Here is a 19493-nt window from a genome sequence, read left to right as displayed (position 1 = left end):
AGGTACATCATTAAATTTCAAGTCATTCCAGTATTTAGGGGCTGTATACTTTATGGACTGTTGTATAGTACTACTGCTGCAAAAAGGTAAAAGATAACCGGTCTTGGTTTGACGAGTAGACACCCCACTAATTAAGTTTTTATTTTTGAAAAAGTGTTCAAATGCTTTAGGTAATAAATCATTTTGCCAACTATGCAAATACCTTGCACATTCCAGTTTAAACTGTTGTTCATTTGTTAATATTTTATTAGTTATCACGTTTTGTTCCAAATTTTTAAGATTGATTCCTAAAGTCAAACACAGAAACTTATTACAGATGTTTTGAATTTTACTCTTGAGATGTTTGCTACCGTGAAACCAACATGTTATACAATAAATTACATGACTTCTGATTAGTGACTGATAGATACAATGCAAGGCATGATATGTTAGTAAGGGCCTTATTTTGAGTATTAGATAGTAAATTCTTTTAATTTTTTGCCAAATCTTTGTCATGTGTTCTTTCCATGATAGATTTTCATGGATCGTTAGACCCAGAAATAGCACAGATTTGGTGGGTGCTACATTTTGTCCATTTATTTCCAACTTAAATTTTGGCATTGCCTTTTGGTTCAAGGGGCGGAAGTGTACATATTTGGTCTTTCCAATATTAAGCGACAGCTTGTTGGTTAAAAGCCATTCTTTAAGGTTTTGTAACTGTGTGTTTGCCATGTTAAATAGTAATTCTACATCACTATTTGTGAAAAGAAGGGTGGTGTCATCAGCAAACATAATGGCGTCGCCTGTAGTAAGGCAGTTTGGCAAATCATTTACACGGTGTCGGTGTCGAACCGCCTATACGGGTTTCGGTTCGGGCAAATTATCCATTAGAGCCGGATTGCGGTTTTTAAACTGCTCTAAACACCCATTAGCTTAAATTCTACCCATCATCTACAAGGCCTTATCAAAGTCCGAAATGCGTGACACCTCTAAAAAACGCCGTAATGCTGTTTTTTTACGTATTCTTTCGGACTTTGTTATTTTGAAATATATCAGTTTTGCACGGGTGATCCCAAAAAATACATTAAAGGCCGCATCGGTTCGGTTCCGGTTTATGTTTAACGTCAAACAAAATAAGGGGTTCAACACCGGTTCGGGTCTTAAAGAACATATAATTTACCGTACGTGTAATGAATTCAACCGCTCAAACCGGTTCGTGTGTTTAAGTTCAGTTGCGGTTCGACTACCTGACAAGAGTAACAAGAATAAGGGTATTTTTCAAATGTGCTCAATAGGCGATTAGCCCCCAAAACGGCATAAAGAATCGTTAATGACCCATGACACCCAAGCTTCCGATAGGCCTATATGCTAACATTTGTGCCATTAGCGCTTAAGCTTGTTGTTCATGTGCATTTTGTTTGCGTTTGTTCCCTAAAATGGCATGGTTAATGCAGTTAAATACTGCAATGTGCATATTTTTACCTTTAAAATTTGCTTTAGGATTTTAGATCGCATGAATGTAAAAGATTAGAAAGAGCTTGTATTTAACTGTTTGACATATTACAGCGTTTTAATGTTCGAAACTAACCGAACCCTTAGTTTGCAAAGCAAAAACTCGACAGAATACACAACAAAACGGCCACTCAATGCAAACCTGATGCAATGCCCAGTCCATGTAGGGGTAATGTTTGCCACATAACCGCTAAGGTACAATAACAGTAAAAAAAACATAGCCAGAACAGTGTTTCACATTGTTTTGTAATACTGTTTGTATGGTTTTTAATATTTTCAATAAACGAACATAAAAATTTTACGCTTCAAGCAGACATAATGTCCTGTCATTATTTAACCACAAGGCATGAAAACAAGATTTAAATTTTTGTCTCTACATGCACTTAGAAACATACATTATGTATACAAGTTCGGTAAGTCTTCTTATGTATACACATGCAACATTAGCAATTCAAAAAATATGCATTTTGTACCTTAAGAGGAATAAGACATCGATCTAACAAGTAAATAATTCGATTGGTTATGGTTATGTAGCATGTATTTAAAACTTGCATTAGCATTCTTTTGCCACGTAGCTAATACTGACTGTGGTCGATGTAAATAGTAAAGGCATCAGAAGAGCAATGTCTTTTGCAAAAGCGCTATACTTTAATTTAAAGCATAAAAGTATAAAATTCACGACATATTTGCATTTGACTTCGTCTACCCGAGAAAGAACAGTGTTTCTGTCTTAACTGCTGTTTCTGCAAGTCGTGTTGCTTAACGTATTCGATGGCCAAAACTCTATACACTTCCACGTTTTGTCGTTAAGTGCTTATTGAACTGATTAGATAAACGTAATATACGAGGATTGACCATAGTGAGGTTCTTTGTATCACCCAGTGTGAGGCTACCGACTTTCTTTTCTGCAAGGATGTATGGCAAGTGTTACACGTTTAAAACAAAAACAAGCAAAAGTTTGTTTTAGCAACAAGATAACAAAGATCAAAATAAGGAAGAACTGACAAAATATTTCATCACATATATAGCGGGTAATACGCGTAGAATACTGTAAAGCTTCATTTTTCGCTGAATTCTTTAAAACCATCAAATAAACCTCATATGAAACAATAGGCGACACAATTGTCCATTTTTTAATAATTCGCTGTTTTTCTGTATTGACTTTTTTGCAGACACGTTAAACGATAAAAGAATAAATATACGTAATGCACATGAAACAAGTGTCTAAAGAATACAAATACAGTTTAACAAAAATTCTTAATTTATTAATATTTGTTTCCGTTTGCCGTACCAAAACTTTAAAAAGGATTTTCTATGGTCCACAGCTACAAAGGAATATATGCTGATCGAAAAAATGGCAAATAATATAAAATGGAAAAGCTATAATCGTAACGCGATACCTACTAGTTTATTACATCATTTCATACTAATGATGTAAAAAAATATAACTATTATTTAACATTTATAAACTATTGGTTTTGGATTAAAAAAAAGTCGATTTTAGCATTTTTGCTTGGCTAAACCGCACAAAAGCTTATTTGCAGATTTTGTTCAGGTTTGTTAATTTATCCCAGAACCTTCTGACAAATCGTCGTCGTCGAAAAAGACATCTTTAAACGTTTTTGGCCTTGCCATTGTATGAAGCGTCCTCACAAACAAGTCGTCTATTTCAGAAGAGACGTCACTGTTGACGTCATTATGGTCTGTGACATCAAAGTCAGGTTGTGACGACATTTGATGCGTTGGCGACGCTTTTACTTGAAGAAAAGCCGAAGAGCCCCCTGTTTAGGAAATGCGGATATGGTTTCGAAGAAATTACGGAATGGGTAGAAAGGAAACAGAAACGAAAAAACGGAACTTACCGTAAACTGTGTGGGAACGAAGATAAGATGAATCGTAAGCTTTTCTGTTGGGTTTCCGATTTTTGTGGTAACTTTCCGAAAAGTCGTATTGGTTTCCCCGGTAAACGTAGTAATTGGCGATATCGTGGTCCCCTAAAAATGACAACCAGGTTTAACATAAAATGCAAACACAGATTCTAAACAGGGTCTAAAAGGAAATAAACAGAGATCCGGCCCAAAACAAAATAAATTTGAAATTCGTTCAGATTTTACTTCAGCTAAAGAGGAAATTTAGACTACAAGGGTTAAGAAAGCGGAACTGCTGCATGAGGAAAGGACATAGGAGTAGTGTTGGAAAAATTCTTATAAAACGTAACTCTGCTTGTCAAAACTAGTCTAACTACAAATAAAATCAAAAACAAGAAGAATGCAACCCCAAAACAGGTCTTTTTACAACCCGCCTAAAAAACGCAACCAGCAGGTCCATGTTTACAATAGCCCAATTGGGCTACAAAACCGCCACCTTTGCAGCACCTACAATAGGAAGGCTGGAACCTAATTGAAATAGCGAGTGGCGCTAAAGGCAACTTTTACCGAAAATATACAAACTCTATCTTCACCTGGTATAACTTCCAATCGAGCGGATGCGTTCGTTACACCAAACTCGTTCTTCGCAATACATTGATAAACTCCTGATTGAGTGGAACGAACTTTTCCTATTTCAAGCCAAGTTGTAACCTGGTACTTCAGTGGTCCAGTACGAATCTGTAACATTGGAAAAATATCAAGCTGCAGACAGTGCACACTGTTTCGACCTATAAGGTCTCATCAGTGCAGCTGGTGACGAGAGATCGGCCGCATTGGCTAGTGTAGCCATTCAACGGCACTCCAGTTTGTTGGGAGCACAGGGTACAACCCCATGCATCACCTAGTCCGTGCGATGCCACAACTGGACATACAGCACAGGTGAAACTGGCTCAAAAATATCGGTTTTACACTAATGCCAATATTAGGTTTGTTATTTAGCTTTGAACTTACCGTAACTCTAAGAAAAGCGCGGACAAGTTTGCCATTAATAATACGTTTAATTAGGAACGTATTAAAACTGCTGTTGGTAATAGGCAAAGTATTTTTTTACTTTTCTGGCGGCGTTGTCGTTAAGTTAAATACAAAATAAAAAACAGATAACATTAATTCGGAAAAAAAGTTGTGCAATTGAAAACCTTAAATAAAAAATCATTTATTGTGGTGTGAATGGGTAGACCGAGAGTTCTTCTTGACTACACTATAGCTAGTTTATGAAACGAACATGTTAGCAATTCCTAAAAAACGTCCTAGACATTGGTTCTGCAAAAACTGGGCTGATCATTTGGGTCAGTTGAGCAGCAATTCTTGATATGGCTTGAATTAGGTATAGCAGAAAGCTACTCGCGTACCACCTGAAATACCCTGACGCACCACAAGTGGTATGTGTACCACAGTTTGAGAACCACTGTGCTAGAGGTTATAAGCAACGACAATACTACATTTATTGTCAACTTGCAAAACTACGCAGTGGTGGGAAGGACTTTTGAAGTTACCTGCACCACAACGTCGTCGCTTAATCCAGGCTGAAAAACAGTTTCACCATTGAGACGCCACTCAAACCAAGCAAGCGGAAAACCTGAAACCGAGCAGCTAAAGACAGCGGTCGTCCCTGCTTCAGCGGTCTGATTCATTGGCGGGATCTCCACTAGCGGCGCTGCGGAATAAATAAGGAGTATGGTATAGCATTTTAATCAGAACAACACATTACAATAATGTAGCATAAACTTTACACTACACCATTGCAAAGTCGGTTGTAAATAGTAGAGTAGGCCTACCATATTTCCATCCCCCAAAAGGAGGACACATTGTTGAAAAGAACATGGAAAAATACTTTAATGGCCCCCAAAAAATAAAAGCCTCAGAAATTATACGGTACAGAATAGTTTGGATAAAGTTTAACGTTTATCACATCACAACACTAAAATAATAGTAGAGCAACATGGGGAAATGGGCGATAGTAAAAAGCGCAACAGCAATACCTAGTCAATGGCAAGACTCAAAATAGATGGAAACCTCAAAAAAGTTCGTAATAAAGCTAAAATGGCAACAAATTTAAAGTGAAAATGAATCTTATTAAAATTATAGTGCCAACAGGCGCATTAAAGACGTTATACCTAATCAACCGGTCATCAAGCATTTTCATATATGGCAAGACGTAGGATCTTGTTGAAAACGGTGCCTTTTTATGTAAAAAACGATTTCATATTGACCTAGATTTTTTCATTCAGTGTTAGTAAATACATGTTTAACCCAAAATGGCCGATTTCTTAGTGCACGTCTTGTGTTCACAAGATTGTTGGTTCTAACTCCGTCTCGACCTCTAGCGTTTCCTTGAGCAAGAAACTTTTGACGGCATCGCGCCAAACTCAGTGGATCTGATGGATTGAATCAAAGTTCAGTCACCAGCTTGTTAAAAGTCCAAATAATTCAATAAGAAATAATTTAATTTACTTGCAATAACACAGACAGATCAACGGCGCCTTCCACCGAGGATAAATATAAAAATTCGCAGTATTGACAAGCAAAGCGAATGCGTTTTTAATTATAGAAACAAATTGCTACATACTTTTGCTTATGGTTGTGCAAAAATACACTAAAATTTACGTCAAGCTAAGATTTTGCACTTTTCCAGACAGTTCACGTAATAACACTAAGGCATTACTAGTTCCCGAACGGGGCTTGAAATTTACTTTAATTTTTACGTGTGACTTGTAAAAAGATACCTCAGTTTTGGGAATAAAACCTGTGAAGTTGATAAAAGACCCAATTTTGTGCGCCTTAATAACGAAAATAACCCATGTTTAACAATTTTCCGGTTATTACTCAAACACCACTTTGCACGCTCTCAATTGCAGCCACAACTAAGAAGAAAATGTTCAAGCCTTTAGCTGCATTCGGTTCTGTTGCAAGGCAAAACAACGATGAAACATAGAGATAAAATACTTTTCAATTCATTTCTCATCACGCAAGTTCAGGCGTTGTCGTCACGGCTGGACGCACACGCAGTTCGTGCACGATTGAAGTAAGAGGTTGAAGCTAAAGGGATTTCATGCAATACTTGCTACAAGGATTTTCTTGAACACGTTTAAAATGGCCTTTGATCTATTTGCACGTACGCAAGAGGCTAGCAACTATATTAGCGAATTATCGGCGCCAAACTTACTGGTAAAAGCGACATTTACAGGCCATTATAGACAAATTTTAGCCTGATTACTGTCGTGATTTTATTTAACAGCCAAATTTTGTAGTGTAACTTATGATGGATTACTTCATTGGTGACAAATTACGGAACCAGTTTAAAATGTTCTCTATTATTTTGCATTATACATGGCCTCTATGTCAGGGGTCGGCAACCTTTTTTGCAATGCGGACCGTTTTTTGAAACTGAAATTTTATCCCGGACCGGACTTCAAAAAACTACAAATACTTAGCAATAAAAACGCCTCAATTAGTTATCATTCCCGGAATATATTGGGAGAATGTTGTATAGCATTTAACCTAAAAAATTATACGGCCCGGTAACGAACTCCTCGCGGACCGGCGGTTGCCTACCACTGCTCTACAAAGTAAATAGGAAGAAAGTTAAAATTGCCAATGTTGGAATCATTTTAGACGCACATTGTAATTCTATGTTGTTATTACCCTCCTTGAATGGGCAACTTGAATTTGGCCCCAAATAGAAGTTGGAAAAAACATTGCCTTTAATGCCAAATACACAAGAATATCCTTGAGTCTCAAAGGTTCTTAACCAAGGAATACATAGCACCAAATTATAGAGTAAAAGATGCGATGTCAAAATAAATGTTGTTTAGGCATATTTGTAGACAAACGTAAATTTTGCCACTGAACAGCAAAAATGCTCTTAATTTCCTTCAGAAGTTTATTGCTACGATTTTATACGTTTCTGTGAATCACTGAAATTTAACACACGTAAGAGGGCAAAAAACTTTGAGAACAATTGTTTTGTATTGCTAATATATACGATATAGATTGCTAGCTATATTGCTCATAAAAAAATACAAAATGGTTATGATTTTTTATGAAAATGAGTAAACTAACATTAAAAACGGTTTAAATAAATCAGAATTTAAATGATAGGATAGCAATTTTTCATGTCATTTGTAATCTTTGCAAAGTTAAAAAAAACTTTCAATCTTTTCCCTAAAACTACTTAACTAAGTCGCCAAGTAAAGTAATATTTCTCGAAAGGCCTCAGCGTAAAATCGCGATCTCATATTTTGTTTGTTTTCTGCCACTTAAATCGAAACACGATATCACGCGGGTTACGAAATTTGACTCCAGACGAAAAGTGGGGAATCGGACTTTAAGATTTTGGACCGAATTTTGCGACACCGTATCTTACGACAGTCGGCTTGAAATGTCATGGGAATTAATTTACAGGATGTCAGCTCGCTACTCGATACGTAGTTGCTTATAGCTAATAACATTGGAGCGATGGAAACGGCAGAGAATGGTAGGTGTGGTAAATTTGCCAAGTCAGCAATATTCAGCATGAAGTAAAATAACGTTTACGACTGTACTTGCTAAATTTGAATTGAGTAACGTAGGACGTTGGACCCCAGAAGTACTGCCAAATTCAGACTGCAAAACGCTTAAATGACCCAACTCCTATGTGAAAAAATACTATATTTACTAAATACTTTCGGATCCACAAAAACAGAGGGAAGGGATACACTTTAATTTGTACACATGGTTTGTAAATATACACTTATTTTTCGGAAACAACCTGTGAAGGTTATAAAATATCTTTTTCAAATGATCTTTGTATGGTTTAGCTTTAGCAGCTACTGTAGTTTTTTTTTGGGAGGTATGAAATTGTGTTGTATTGTTAAGGGATAAATTTGGCGTAAAAGGTTTAAACCACTGATGTAGGGCCTCAATACACATACCTAACACGCCCATGCGTTGAGTAATAGCTTTGCAGAAATTCCAAACTATAACATTCGTAAACTTTTTCGCCCAACAAACTCAAATAACAAAACGTGTTTTAAACTTTTTGTTGCTTGGTAACTGTTGTTTGGTTTAAAAGCAAACAAACTTCTGGACATTACGACGATGATGTCATGTGTTTTGCAAATATTACCACGTGTAGAATTTACACAAACTGACAAGGAAAATATTCACTTTGCTGGGCGGAATATTGACTCGTTTCATCAATATATCGTCTGTCATCGGTATATGTCCATTTGTTGTAGTTTTTCCGATTTATTGGTTTTCCGAATTTCTTCGGCGGAATTGATGATTTTTATGCGAAGATTCGATTTTCTCTGAATAATTTGTTGCAATACATTCTGAACAGCAAGTCTGGTTCTAGGTCAATACATTCTGACCAGCAAGTCTGGTTCTAGGTCAATACATTCTGAACAGCAAGTCTGGTTCTATTTCAGTCAAAACCATAAAGTCAATTTCAAGCCACATTAATAGTTGTCGGCTCAAACCTTCCATTAGCGACAAAACAGTACAGCAGCTGTTCGGTTTGTGACAACAAAGCAAGTATGGACATAGACTTGTCGGTGTGTAAAAGCAGAAGCATCATCTCATCGCCTCTACTAGCAACGACTTAAAACCGTCTCCTATACTGTTTGTTGACATTCCGAAACCAGTTGCGTGTAGCTGAAGGCAAAGGTGAACAATATAATGTTTTCTGATGCCTCTGTTGTCAGTTAAAGGTCGTCTCGCCGTTTTAAACTGAGTTTAGCAACGTGTGAACGGTAACACACTGAGTACAGGTTTTTGACTTTGCGCCTTTTACATCGAAATTACTCGACAGCAAGAGTAATGACAGATGAAAACAGGCGGCTCTGTATGGCGTATCAAGTCTTAAGCTTGTGCAAGGTAAAAAAATGTATCTTCATTCACGTTTTTTGGCAAATTATGTGATGATGAACTCAGTATCATAATCATCCTTTTATTATCAACACTTTTACAAAAAAGCTGTGCATTAGGTTGCGAAAGAAAATTTGCATTTAAAGTTATTACATTGGGATCAATAACACACCTTGAGCCATAACTAATCCAAATCACCTTTCATCAAAAGTTCCAGTCAAGTTCGCTAAAACGCTAAAAGTTGATCCCTATCGCAGGTGATGATAGAATGCTATCTTGTCGTGTCGAAAACGACCAGTTAAACATCAATCAACACCTGCGGGAAAAACAAACCCAAATTCCCGCTGAAAAACCAAGGATCTTGAGGCTCACCTGGCAGACAGGGCAAATGCAGAGGCATGTCGGGCACGGCTGAAGACAGCTCTGCATGTTAAACTTCGCGAGTTGATTTAGTTGGACAAGATTTTTGCAGAGATAAGGACTGATAAGCGTGGGTACAAAAATGTGACCCGAAATTTGATTTTGGTTTTTCGCTTTCCCTATAGCTATTGTATATAGTTCTAACCGGGCGTTTTGCGAATTCAAGTGAGTGTATAAACTTTGTCCTCAAATGTAGAACCCCCCTTGCTGTGGCATTAGGAACAAATGAACATTAGGAAACTATAATGTGTTGGTGAATAAATTTGTGTTTAAATACCTGATCACAAATCATTGTGGAAACATTTAGGTTGAAATAAATGACTGTTGTTAAAAACAATCAGTTATGCTGCAAAGCTAATTACTCAGGGGGTGTTAGATACTAAATTTTGATTCAATGCGGAAAACTTTTGTGAAAGATTTTCAAACGTGCCACAAACTCATCGTTTTTGCAGAGCGAAAATGTCTTATAAATGGTAAGCTCCTGTGGTTTATGTCCAGTTGTGGCATCGAAATGGTTTGGCATGGCTTTTTAGACTGTTACTCCCAATAAACTGGCCCTGTTAGATGGCTACATAAGCGGTCATTGGTCAAAACACTGTATGTAGAAAATATCTTATGATTTAGGATTTAATATTAAATGCGGGTGCCCATCATGACAATAGAACCACCAATCTTGGACATAAGGACAGTATGGCAACTGTGCTTATCACTAACCTGCCAAACAAGGTCCTTTGTGCAAGTTACGGAGTTCTCTCTTTCTTCCACTAGCTCTACGAAAGCGACAGGGGTTGGAGTACGTCCTTCCATCGCTTCCACATATCGCCGTGTTGTCCGCGCATGCGCAGTAGGCGTCAGACTCCCCCAATCCACGTTGCTCCGGAGATACGGGCTTGCACACTAGCCCTTTTCCACATTCGCCAAATCTATGAAGGTTGGACAACCAAGAAAAAAAAGTTTGGCATTAAAATTTAAAGATTAAGCTTAAAACACAAACACATTTAAGCCAATGTCTATATTGTCTACACCTCGGTAAATTTGCCAGGTCCAAAGACCACACAGAGTTATAAGTCGGGCTGAAGTTTTTTGGCACCTGTTCCGTCTTAAGTTTGAATAAAAAGGGGATTCTGGCCTACAATTCGCGCTTTTGTTTGGTAATTCGGGTTCGGTTCGAATTTTGGCAAGTCTACAACTTTAGAATAAACAAAAAATACCCAGATTTAGCATAACTGCAGGCATAATTTTCAAATGTCCTTTATACACGAGTAAATATGTTCAAAATTTGGGGTAAATCACAGAATTTTGCACAAACACACGTTACATTCATTACTGGGATCAGCCCTGACGCGTTCAAGCAGACCAGCAGTGATCATGGCACATTCGTGTAGGAATCATAATACGCCATCCCTATTGAAGGCGTTGTAACAAATCAAAATTCTCATACGACCAAGCTTAGGCTTAAAAAATCTAACCTGCGGTGGGATTCGAACCCACGTATTTATAACATTTAACCATTTGTTTACAAAACACTTGTTTGTCACTTTTGATCCATAATTTACAAACCTAAAAACTTGACCAGGCGTATCACAAGCCGTGTCTTCAAGGTTGCCGCACACGTAACAACAGTCACAAGCATCACGAATTAACCCGCTGGGACAATTCAAAGGGACATCTTCACATAATTCGGGGTCGCACTTTCCACAGGATGTCGTCCAATCAAAAAGAAGCGGGTGTCTGTAAATAAGGGACAAATTTATAGTTAGTTTTGTCTTGTAAACCAGTTTCAAGAGCTATTAATGAGGTTTAATGACAATTATAACGGCCAAAGTATACGCAAAAAGGGACATGTTTTATTTTTTTAAACGTTTCGCCAAATGTTCATTCCATCATCAGTGATATGAGGGGTCACATCAGTTACACCCGTTTCTAAACACTTAAATGGCATTGACAAAAGGTGCAAAAAAGCGTTTTTGTAAGGTATTTCTTGTCTTGACTTCATTAAGTTGTAAACTGTGCAACAGAGTGTTGTAAAATCGGATTAAAACAAGACAAGAATGCCTTATATACATTCTAAACAGAAAAAATATGTTTTTTTAATATGGCTGTGTCTTAACAATCCTATAAGTAGGATTAACAAACGATACACACCGTTCAGTTACAGAAAATCGTTTCACCTATCAATAAACAATAACAGATAAGATTTAGCGGAAATTTTTTAGATTTATCAATAAACAACAGCGGAAAATTTTAGATTAAAGGGCATTGTCAAATAGTCGTCAGTTTTGACAAATCACTAAAATATGTACACTCTAGCTTATACACTCTAGATTTTATGTTCCGCAAATTATATACAATACACAACATGAAATTCGACGGAACCCAACGAGGTCTCAGTTTGCGGTCAAAACTAACGGAAAACTGAACTTGTATTGGCGCCTTAAGCGTTGACAGAAATGGGAAAAAGATTATTATCAGATCTTTGTTAACGCCCAAACGGTGTAGAGGTATCTCGTTTCACAGCTAAAGGTCAAAGTGAACATTCACTAGCACTCCCACATCGCCTGTTGAGAGGTAATGACCGGATGCCTAATACAAATCTATTCGGTTGAAATTATAGTTGTTTTTTATTTGTGGATTTTATGGGGAAAAATTGTTTAAGCATACTTTTTGATAGAAAAGAAAGACATTTTTTTGTCACTATACCACATATACAACTTTCCGACATTTCAAATACTTCGTAATAATACACCGTCCTAGGCTATCACTACTTACATATACAAGCTATTGCTGCCAGATATAATATCAAGCTTATAGAGCTCTTCTGGCAAAATTACGTATACATTGGTCATGTTCGCAGTGAAACTTTCTTCAAATACAATTTACATCAGCACAGTGCTCTATATTGTTCAAAAATGCTGGTGTAATACCTTCTGTCTTGCCTATTACAATTGCGTTGCCTCGCAGCCTATTAAACCCGTCAATATAATTACTAGATTTTGCGTAGTTTTAAGTGGTTGGCAACAATAAAACGTTTGTACAGAAGAAAGATTCGCACCTGGCCGCTTGAAACGCACAATCCAGAAATTAAAAAAAAGTTTTTATTTTACCTTAAACCTTGCATATTGCTGGTTAATGTTACTTATATTTGTAAAACAATAACCTAAAAACAAAAGCTTGCAATAATAAAATACCTTTAGGACAGTTAGATGGTATACAAGTTACTACAGTTTTATTGCAATCTTCTCTTTAATTTTTTTTATGCAAACACCAAAAATTTGTCACCTTTTTCCTGAGTGTTTTCTTAAGCCGGAAGTGACGTTTCGGTTTAAACTGATCACGTGATCCTCCAGGGCCCTTACGGCGTGGGTAAGGTCGTGTGTTAGGGGTTTTCCCACGACGAGAAGGCCTCCAAACAATACCATTGACAAACAGACGAAAACCCCAGGACTGGCCATGATAATAATCAACCGTTCACGACCGCCTTGTACAGACAAAATTATGAAAACTTTATACCATTTCTTTGCCTAACTTGTCCTGGTGGTTCAACATTCAAGAAATAAATAAAGTTTTGGAAAACGGTTAAAGACCTAATGTATTATGTTAAATAAAACACAATTTGTTGAGTCCAACGCTAAAGTTGGTAAAATCATGTAAAACAGTTAAACAACAGTGCGTATGTGTTGTTTTGGGGTGCAACTTTTACTGCGTGTTTTTAGGGCTATTAATGATAAAAGCGAATGTGCTCGAAATTTTTTTCAATAACTAAAATTTTGTTGGTTATAGTGTTTCTTCAGCATAAAATGTCTGAGAGTCATGTAAACCTGCAACAACACTTCGAAATTCTCACTGATTGCATAAAATATCACAGTGTGCGGTAAAAGCCCAACTATACACACGCTTCCCATACGAGGATGATAAATTACTTTGTACACAAACGAATTCTGCGAGGCGTGGACAGGTGATAAATTGGACACTTCGACAACTTTAGCGGCGTCTCTGCTTATCCAGGATTAGGATTAAGTTACGAATCCAATTAAGTATAAGTCTTGTTAAGTGTTTTTTTTTCACTTGTATTTGCATTGCGCCTGGACCGCCATGTTTACAAACAAATTCATAGATAGTTTTACCCAATATAATTCTAATAACGATACCAAAAATGCGAGTTTGTTCAGCCTAAATGACATTATCTATATCGGCAGTTACTATACAAAACCGATTTAGGCGTTTTATAATAGTACAATTGTGTTCTAGCCAAGTTTTAATAACAAAAGTTTGATTTGAAAGCACAAAAATAACTTTTTCCTTACTGGCAAGCAGTTGGTCCAAATAAATACAATATGCGCATGAATGATTTACTTACACAGCAGAAAACTAAATGCCACCAAAAGACATTTCAATTGCAACGTATCTACCCAACTTAGGTATTAAAATAAATTGTGACAACTAATCTCACAGTTCAACTAGTCTACAATCCTTCATTTCCATTGCTGAACGCCTTGCTAAAGTTTCATTTACTTATGCAGCTTACAAACTTACTTTACTTGCCACCTGTTCTTTCATCAGCGGGACTTGCAGAAAAAATTTGGGCTCTGCTCGCCGTCTGTGAGCAAAATCAATGCCTCGCCCCAAGCAAAGACAAAAATAACTGAGGTTCCAAGCTACGAGAGAAGTGGTGAAAAAAGCAACCGTCACGTGATTGTTTCGAGGTTCTCTCGATTCACCCCAGCAGACTTTTTGTGTGCAGACATGGTGTTCATGTCAACTTGTTACATACACGAAAGCTCTCTGAGTACACTAAGGACACTGTAAGCAACATAACAAACACCGCAATATTATTGTTTCTTGTGGGTTAAAAATGGGATAAACAATTGCGCAAGCGCGATGCCTAAACGAAACATAAAATGGCACTAAATCATATAAAAGTAAATACCAAACGCAATCGATTACAGTGTATATTTTTCGTTTTGTACAAAGTACGTTGCTCACACATTAATTAAAACTTTTAAAGCTTGATAAATTCCTTCTCTGTACAGTTGTTTTTACGCAAATAGAACCTTTTCCCTGCTTGTGGACACAACATGGGTGGTAAATTAGCACCACGGGGTGAGAAATGACCTCTGGCATTCACCCCTGGGGCTCGTGATCCCTGTACGTCCGTTGTTATAGAAGTGACCACCAATCGGGGTTACTAAGGGTCATTTAATTTCCGCACAGATCTCTAAGCTAATCTACGTCATCTGGGTCAGGCAGTTATCGAGCATTGGTGTAAAACTTTAATAAAGAAAAGTAAAAAGTAAAAAAAACTATACAATGACAAGTGGGGGATAAAAAAATGCCAAAACACATTATACAATTGTTTAATAAATATAGCGTTGGCATTTAGAGATTAAATCATTTACGGAGATAATTAATCCCAACAAGTTTGCCATGTATACTTTTTACTTTGAAATAATAGTACGACAGGCATATTGTAGGCAAATTAGTCGGCCACCAAGCATTGACTATATGGCCAGGCATGGGCTGAAAAATCTAGTCTGTGGTGGGATTGAAACCCACGACAGGAGTCTTTCCAGGACTTGCGCTTTATCAACTAAGCCACGCAGGCAAGTTAAATCACAAGCACAGTTGCCTTTTTTTGTTTGGTTACGAGACACTGTCCCTAACAATACCATGTAATGTGAATTAGCCTTTTTATGAGCTTTAAACTATAAAAGCACTCAACCCGAACAGGTTTCAAAAAGTCTGTGTGCCGGTAAAGATGGAGAACAGATTTTTTTTTGGGGGGGAATACTGCCACCTTGCGGAAATATCATACAAATCACTTTCTGCTAGACGACACTCTTCCTTAAAGATCTGCTGCTCTCGAAACTAGGCAGGGATAGTCCAGGGCACTGACCTATAGCCTATGGAAACATGAAAAAAATAATCGGGGTTCGTCCTGGGTTTTAAAAAAGTAAACCCTTTGAAAAATTAAATCTGCTAAAAACAAAATTACGTTGCTTTTTTGAACAAACTCAATTTACCTATTCGTGATTTTGAAACCGAAATGTTATGTCATAAAAAAGCCCAAACTGTTTGAAACACGTCCATTGACAGATGTGGAGCTATGATATCTTTTGTTTATATGTTGCATTACAACGCTAAATTCAATAAAAGCGAAAAATACCACAACTTGCAACTAACTAACAACGTAAATGTAATTAATTGCGGAATGTAAGATTTTAGTCGCTTGGCACCGTACATACCGTGTTCAGAGGTCTTCTTAAAATTATGGGATTCTCAAGAAAACGCAAGCGTTTTCTTGGAGTTAGAACCCGGAAATTTCTGGACTTCGATTGGAATTTAGGTCAAGACGTCACGCTTCGGTGAAGTTCAAACTTGTGTCGGTCAAGCGGAACGGTAAAACAAATGTCACATTGCTGAGTTACTCAAGCGTAACAAAACCTCCAGGTGATTTTTTAGGGTTCAGATTTAGTATTTTATTTCGCAGTTTGGTGTAATATTTGTAACTATAACACACACGCATAATAAATTCAAAGATAGTGTTGGGTAAAATGTTACGATATTTAAAGGCAAAGATTAAACACAAAAAAAATCAAGAAATGTTTTGTTGTTAAATATATACTTGCGGAACTTTTCTACAAAATCAGTGCTTTGATCGTGACGGAAAGAAATGCAAAGAAGTCAATCACAGCCCACAAAAGAACTCATGATTTCTTACATAGTAAAAATGGAACAATTTTTAAAGTGCCTTTGAAAAACGAACTTCAAATATGCTTAAACAAACAAAATCAGGAAAAATAAACATAAAACCACCATCAAAAGTGCGAATAAAATTTCTATGACAAAATAATCAGTAAATAGTTTTTGTCGGAATATGAAAATGTCCCACTAAACCGTTTCCAAACAATGTCACAATTCTTCACTTGAAAATTTTAACAATATGATATTGTAAATTACTTAAAATCACCTGAGAGGAATATTTGAAAGAAACCAATGCATTTAAAAACTTAATATACAACCAAAACACCTAAAAGTTTAAGTAAGTTACTTACATGTTTATAACATAAAATTTGACACGGTTAATAAAATATAATAGGCTACCGTATCAATATTAGGACGTACAAGTCTAGTTACACAGGCTAGTTAAAAATCTTAAAACCTGAAGAACAGAATATTTATAAAGTGACAAGAAAAAATTTAAGGCTTTTCAAACGCCGGGTTGTCAGCCTCCATAGCAAGAGTAACATTAGTGGCACCCCTTTCCTCTTTAAGTACAGTTTTCCTAGCAATCCACCATCTAAAATGGTAAAGACCAAACATAAGACAATGGACCACAAAACTGCCCACCAGCGTAAGACCGACGCATAAACCAGCTGACAAACCAGGGCTAGTTTCCCAGTTTAGAACCGGATAAATTGCTACATTGTAACCAGTAGCATACAGAATAACTGAAAAGATAGAGTAAATGGCGGCAAAAATAGCTGTATGGATAAAATGAAGAATACGTATTGGGATGTTATTGAGGAAAAGGTCTAAGAGCATTAGGACGGTGTTGATAGCGTGGGTGTTTACGCTGACAGCAGATGCATTTGGAGACAGGAGAGTCCAATAAAGGATTGTGATAATGAAGGCTCCATCCAAGGCGACTGTTTGAAACATCCATATAAAGATGTGGAACCATCGAAGTTTTTCACCTAATTGAATAGGAAAAGTGTAAATAAAAACGGACTACCGCAATAGGTTTTATGCAAAGAAGAAAACGTGAATATAAAACGGAATATATAGACTTTTTATTTACCATTGAAGGTATAAAAAACACACACACACACAAATGGTGAATATAGTGCAGTGTTTCTCGATTTTAATTTCACGAGTTCATATGACTCATATGATTTCGTGAAAAGGTTTTCATGAGTCGTCGACCACTTCACGACAAACAAAAATATTAGCAACTGAATACTGTTTTAAATTTTTCTCGTTTTTTACGCAAACTGGTGAGAACAAAAAAAATAGTTAATTAACTAAATAGGTTGAGAAATACAGCAGCATTATATTACTGTTAGCATATCAGCCTAGTAAATAAAAATTGAATCAAATGAGAACCCATGACAGGAGTCTTTCCGGGACTTGCACACAACCATGAGCTAGTCAGGCTCAGTGGTGAACCCACCAAAAGTTGAATCACAAGCACCGTTGCCTGCCTCATATACTGCACATGTCAGCTTTGTTGTAGGGGATGGCCAGATTGACCAGTATCAGTTAAACTTCAGGGCTGACCCAATAATGAATTTAAGCTCACCCTAATTGTCAAAATTATAAACTTCAAAAGTCGAAATTATTGTGTTTCAGATTTTTTTAGTCACAGTAGTACACTGGACGAGTGTCGTCCTAAAAAGGCAAGCCAGTTATACTAAGCCAGTGGTTCCCAAACTGTGGGCCATGGCCCAGTGCTATAGGCCACCAAGACATTTCCAATGGGCCACAGAGCCATTTGAACAGATTCTACTGTTTTGTTATACTGTAGATATTATGCGCTTTGTTTTGAAAAACATAATATTTGCAAAGAATTCTGAATCTTATAGCCAAATTTCATGAGCATGTATCTCATTAAAAAAAATTGCTAGAAACCATTTCGCCTGTTTTTGAGTTGTTTTATTTTGTTTGTGCCCAAATTTACAGCACATGGTGACCTACGAATCGCTATTAAATAGACATTTGGGCCACAGACCAAAAAGGTTTGGGAACCCCTGTGCTAAGCAGTGTAGTTTTGCGATTTTAAGCCATGACTTTTGTACAAACTTGCGACTTACTTTCCAAAACAACAGGGACTGTTTCTGATCTCGACACCGTGTTTACTGCAGACGTCCGCGAAACGGGAGTCTGCCACGCCTCCCTGGTTGCTACACCATGCGTGACGACAGCAAATGACGTCAAAAAATATATCACCAATACGATGACTCCCCAGTTTGTGAGAAAAATCCAGTATTCCGAATTTGAGGAGACGACAGATACAATAAACCAAGCGAACCAGTATAGGAGAAAGAAGGCTTTGATTGCCAGCATCGCCCAAACATTGTCACACCACTGTGAAAAAAGCGAACAAAGGTATTTGCGTTAACAATGCTATACTTAAATACGTGACCAGGCTAAAGTCCTTATGTACAAAAGTTAACAAACAAAGCAAGCTAAAAGCAGGCCATATTTAAAGCATAACTCGGATTTAGGCCTTACAGTTAATTTTACAGACTAATCCAGTACAAAACAGGCATTAATTAAGGTGTATTTTTTTTAAAGTACGCAACACGCTTAAAAATTACCATACATGTGTTTACATATTCGTACATAAAAAGTAAAACGAATTTGTACACCTATAATGCCCGATCAGTCTTGTAACTTTAAAACGAGGACGAAAATTGACTCGTAGTAACAAACAAACTGCTTAGTAAATACCTGCGTAGTGTAGAAGCGACTTTGCGGGCAATCCCGAAACATAAAATGTTTCGCTTGAAACTCATAAGTAAACCAGTTTGTCATCTTGAATTAACTGAAAAGCTGAAACCAAAATCCGAACACTAAACTTTTATTGAATTGAAACTTGGTTATTGTCGAAGTGAGTGTAAAAAAAATTTTTTGTAAAAGGTATTCTGGATAAATATTTGTATACTGATACAGCAACATTAACAGACAATATGGAGACAATTGTAACAAAGCTTTCGTAACATCTGACGCATATTAAAGTAGGTGCCCCGAAGTTTAAAAGATACATGTTTCCTATGTGAGGTAAGTGTAAACTGTAAACCATGTGCA

At 36.9% G+C, this 19493-nt stretch overlaps 2 protein-coding genes across 2 annotated transcripts; both read right to left on the bottom strand.

Moving 5' to 3' along the window:
• Nucleotides 1–2436: 2436 nt before the first annotated feature.
• Nucleotides 2437–13213, bottom strand: LOC145224526 (insulin-like growth factor-binding protein-related protein 1). The gene is made up of 7 exons (XM_080091045.1): nt 12966–13213; nt 11247–11417; nt 10401–10609; nt 4913–5073; nt 3953–4097; nt 3354–3485; nt 2437–3272 (listed from the first exon to the last, which is right to left on the bottom strand). The coding sequence occupies exons 1-7, from the start codon at nt 13136–13138 to the stop codon at nt 3052–3054; spliced, it is 1212 nt and encodes a 403-aa protein (XP_079947171.1). The 5' UTR covers nt 13139–13213; the 3' UTR covers nt 2437–3051.
• A 3670-nt stretch (nt 13214–16883) lies between these two features.
• On the bottom strand, nt 16884–19220 carry LOC145222514 (protein rolling stone-like). The gene is made up of 3 exons (XM_080088648.1): nt 19137–19220; nt 18497–18770; nt 16884–17380 (listed from the first exon to the last, which is right to left on the bottom strand). Exons 1-3 carry the CDS (start codon nt 19218–19220, stop codon nt 16884–16886), a joined length of 855 nt encoding a protein of 284 aa, XP_079944774.1.
• Between the last annotated feature and the right edge of the window lie 273 nt (nt 19221–19493).

This window comes from Phallusia mammillata, chromosome 4 (assembly GCF_965637545.1).
Source record: "Phallusia mammillata chromosome 4, kaPhaMamm4.hap1.1, whole genome shotgun sequence".
NCBI classification, from domain to species: domain Eukaryota; kingdom Metazoa; phylum Chordata; class Ascidiacea; order Phlebobranchia; family Ascidiidae; genus Phallusia; species Phallusia mammillata.
This window is presented reverse-complemented; position numbering and strand designations above follow the sequence as displayed.

Coding starts and splice junctions, on each gene's coding strand:
- LOC145222514 (XM_080088648.1), bottom strand. CDS start 19,220: ATGACAAACTGGTTTACTTATGAGTTTCAAGCGAAACATTTTATGTTT. Junction 18,771..19,136: donor GTCGCTTCTACACTACGCAG/GTATTTACTAAG, acceptor CTTTTTTCACAG/TGGTGTGACAATGTTTGGGC. Junction 17,381..18,496: donor AGTCCCTGTTGTTTTGGAAA/GTAAGTCGCAAG, acceptor CTATTCAATTAG/GTGAAAAACTTCGATGGTTC.
- LOC145224526 (XM_080091045.1), bottom strand. CDS start 13,138: ATGGCCAGTCCTGGGGTTTTCGTCTGTTTGTCAATGGTATTGTTTGGA. Junction 10,610..11,246: donor ACGCCTGGTCAAGTTTTTAG/GTTTGTAAATTA, acceptor CAACCTTCATAG/ATTTGGCGAATGTGGAAAAG. Junction 5,074..10,400: donor CAAAGGACCTTGTTTGGCAG/GTTAGTGATAAG, acceptor TTTATTCCGCAG/CGCCGCTAGTGGAGATCCCG.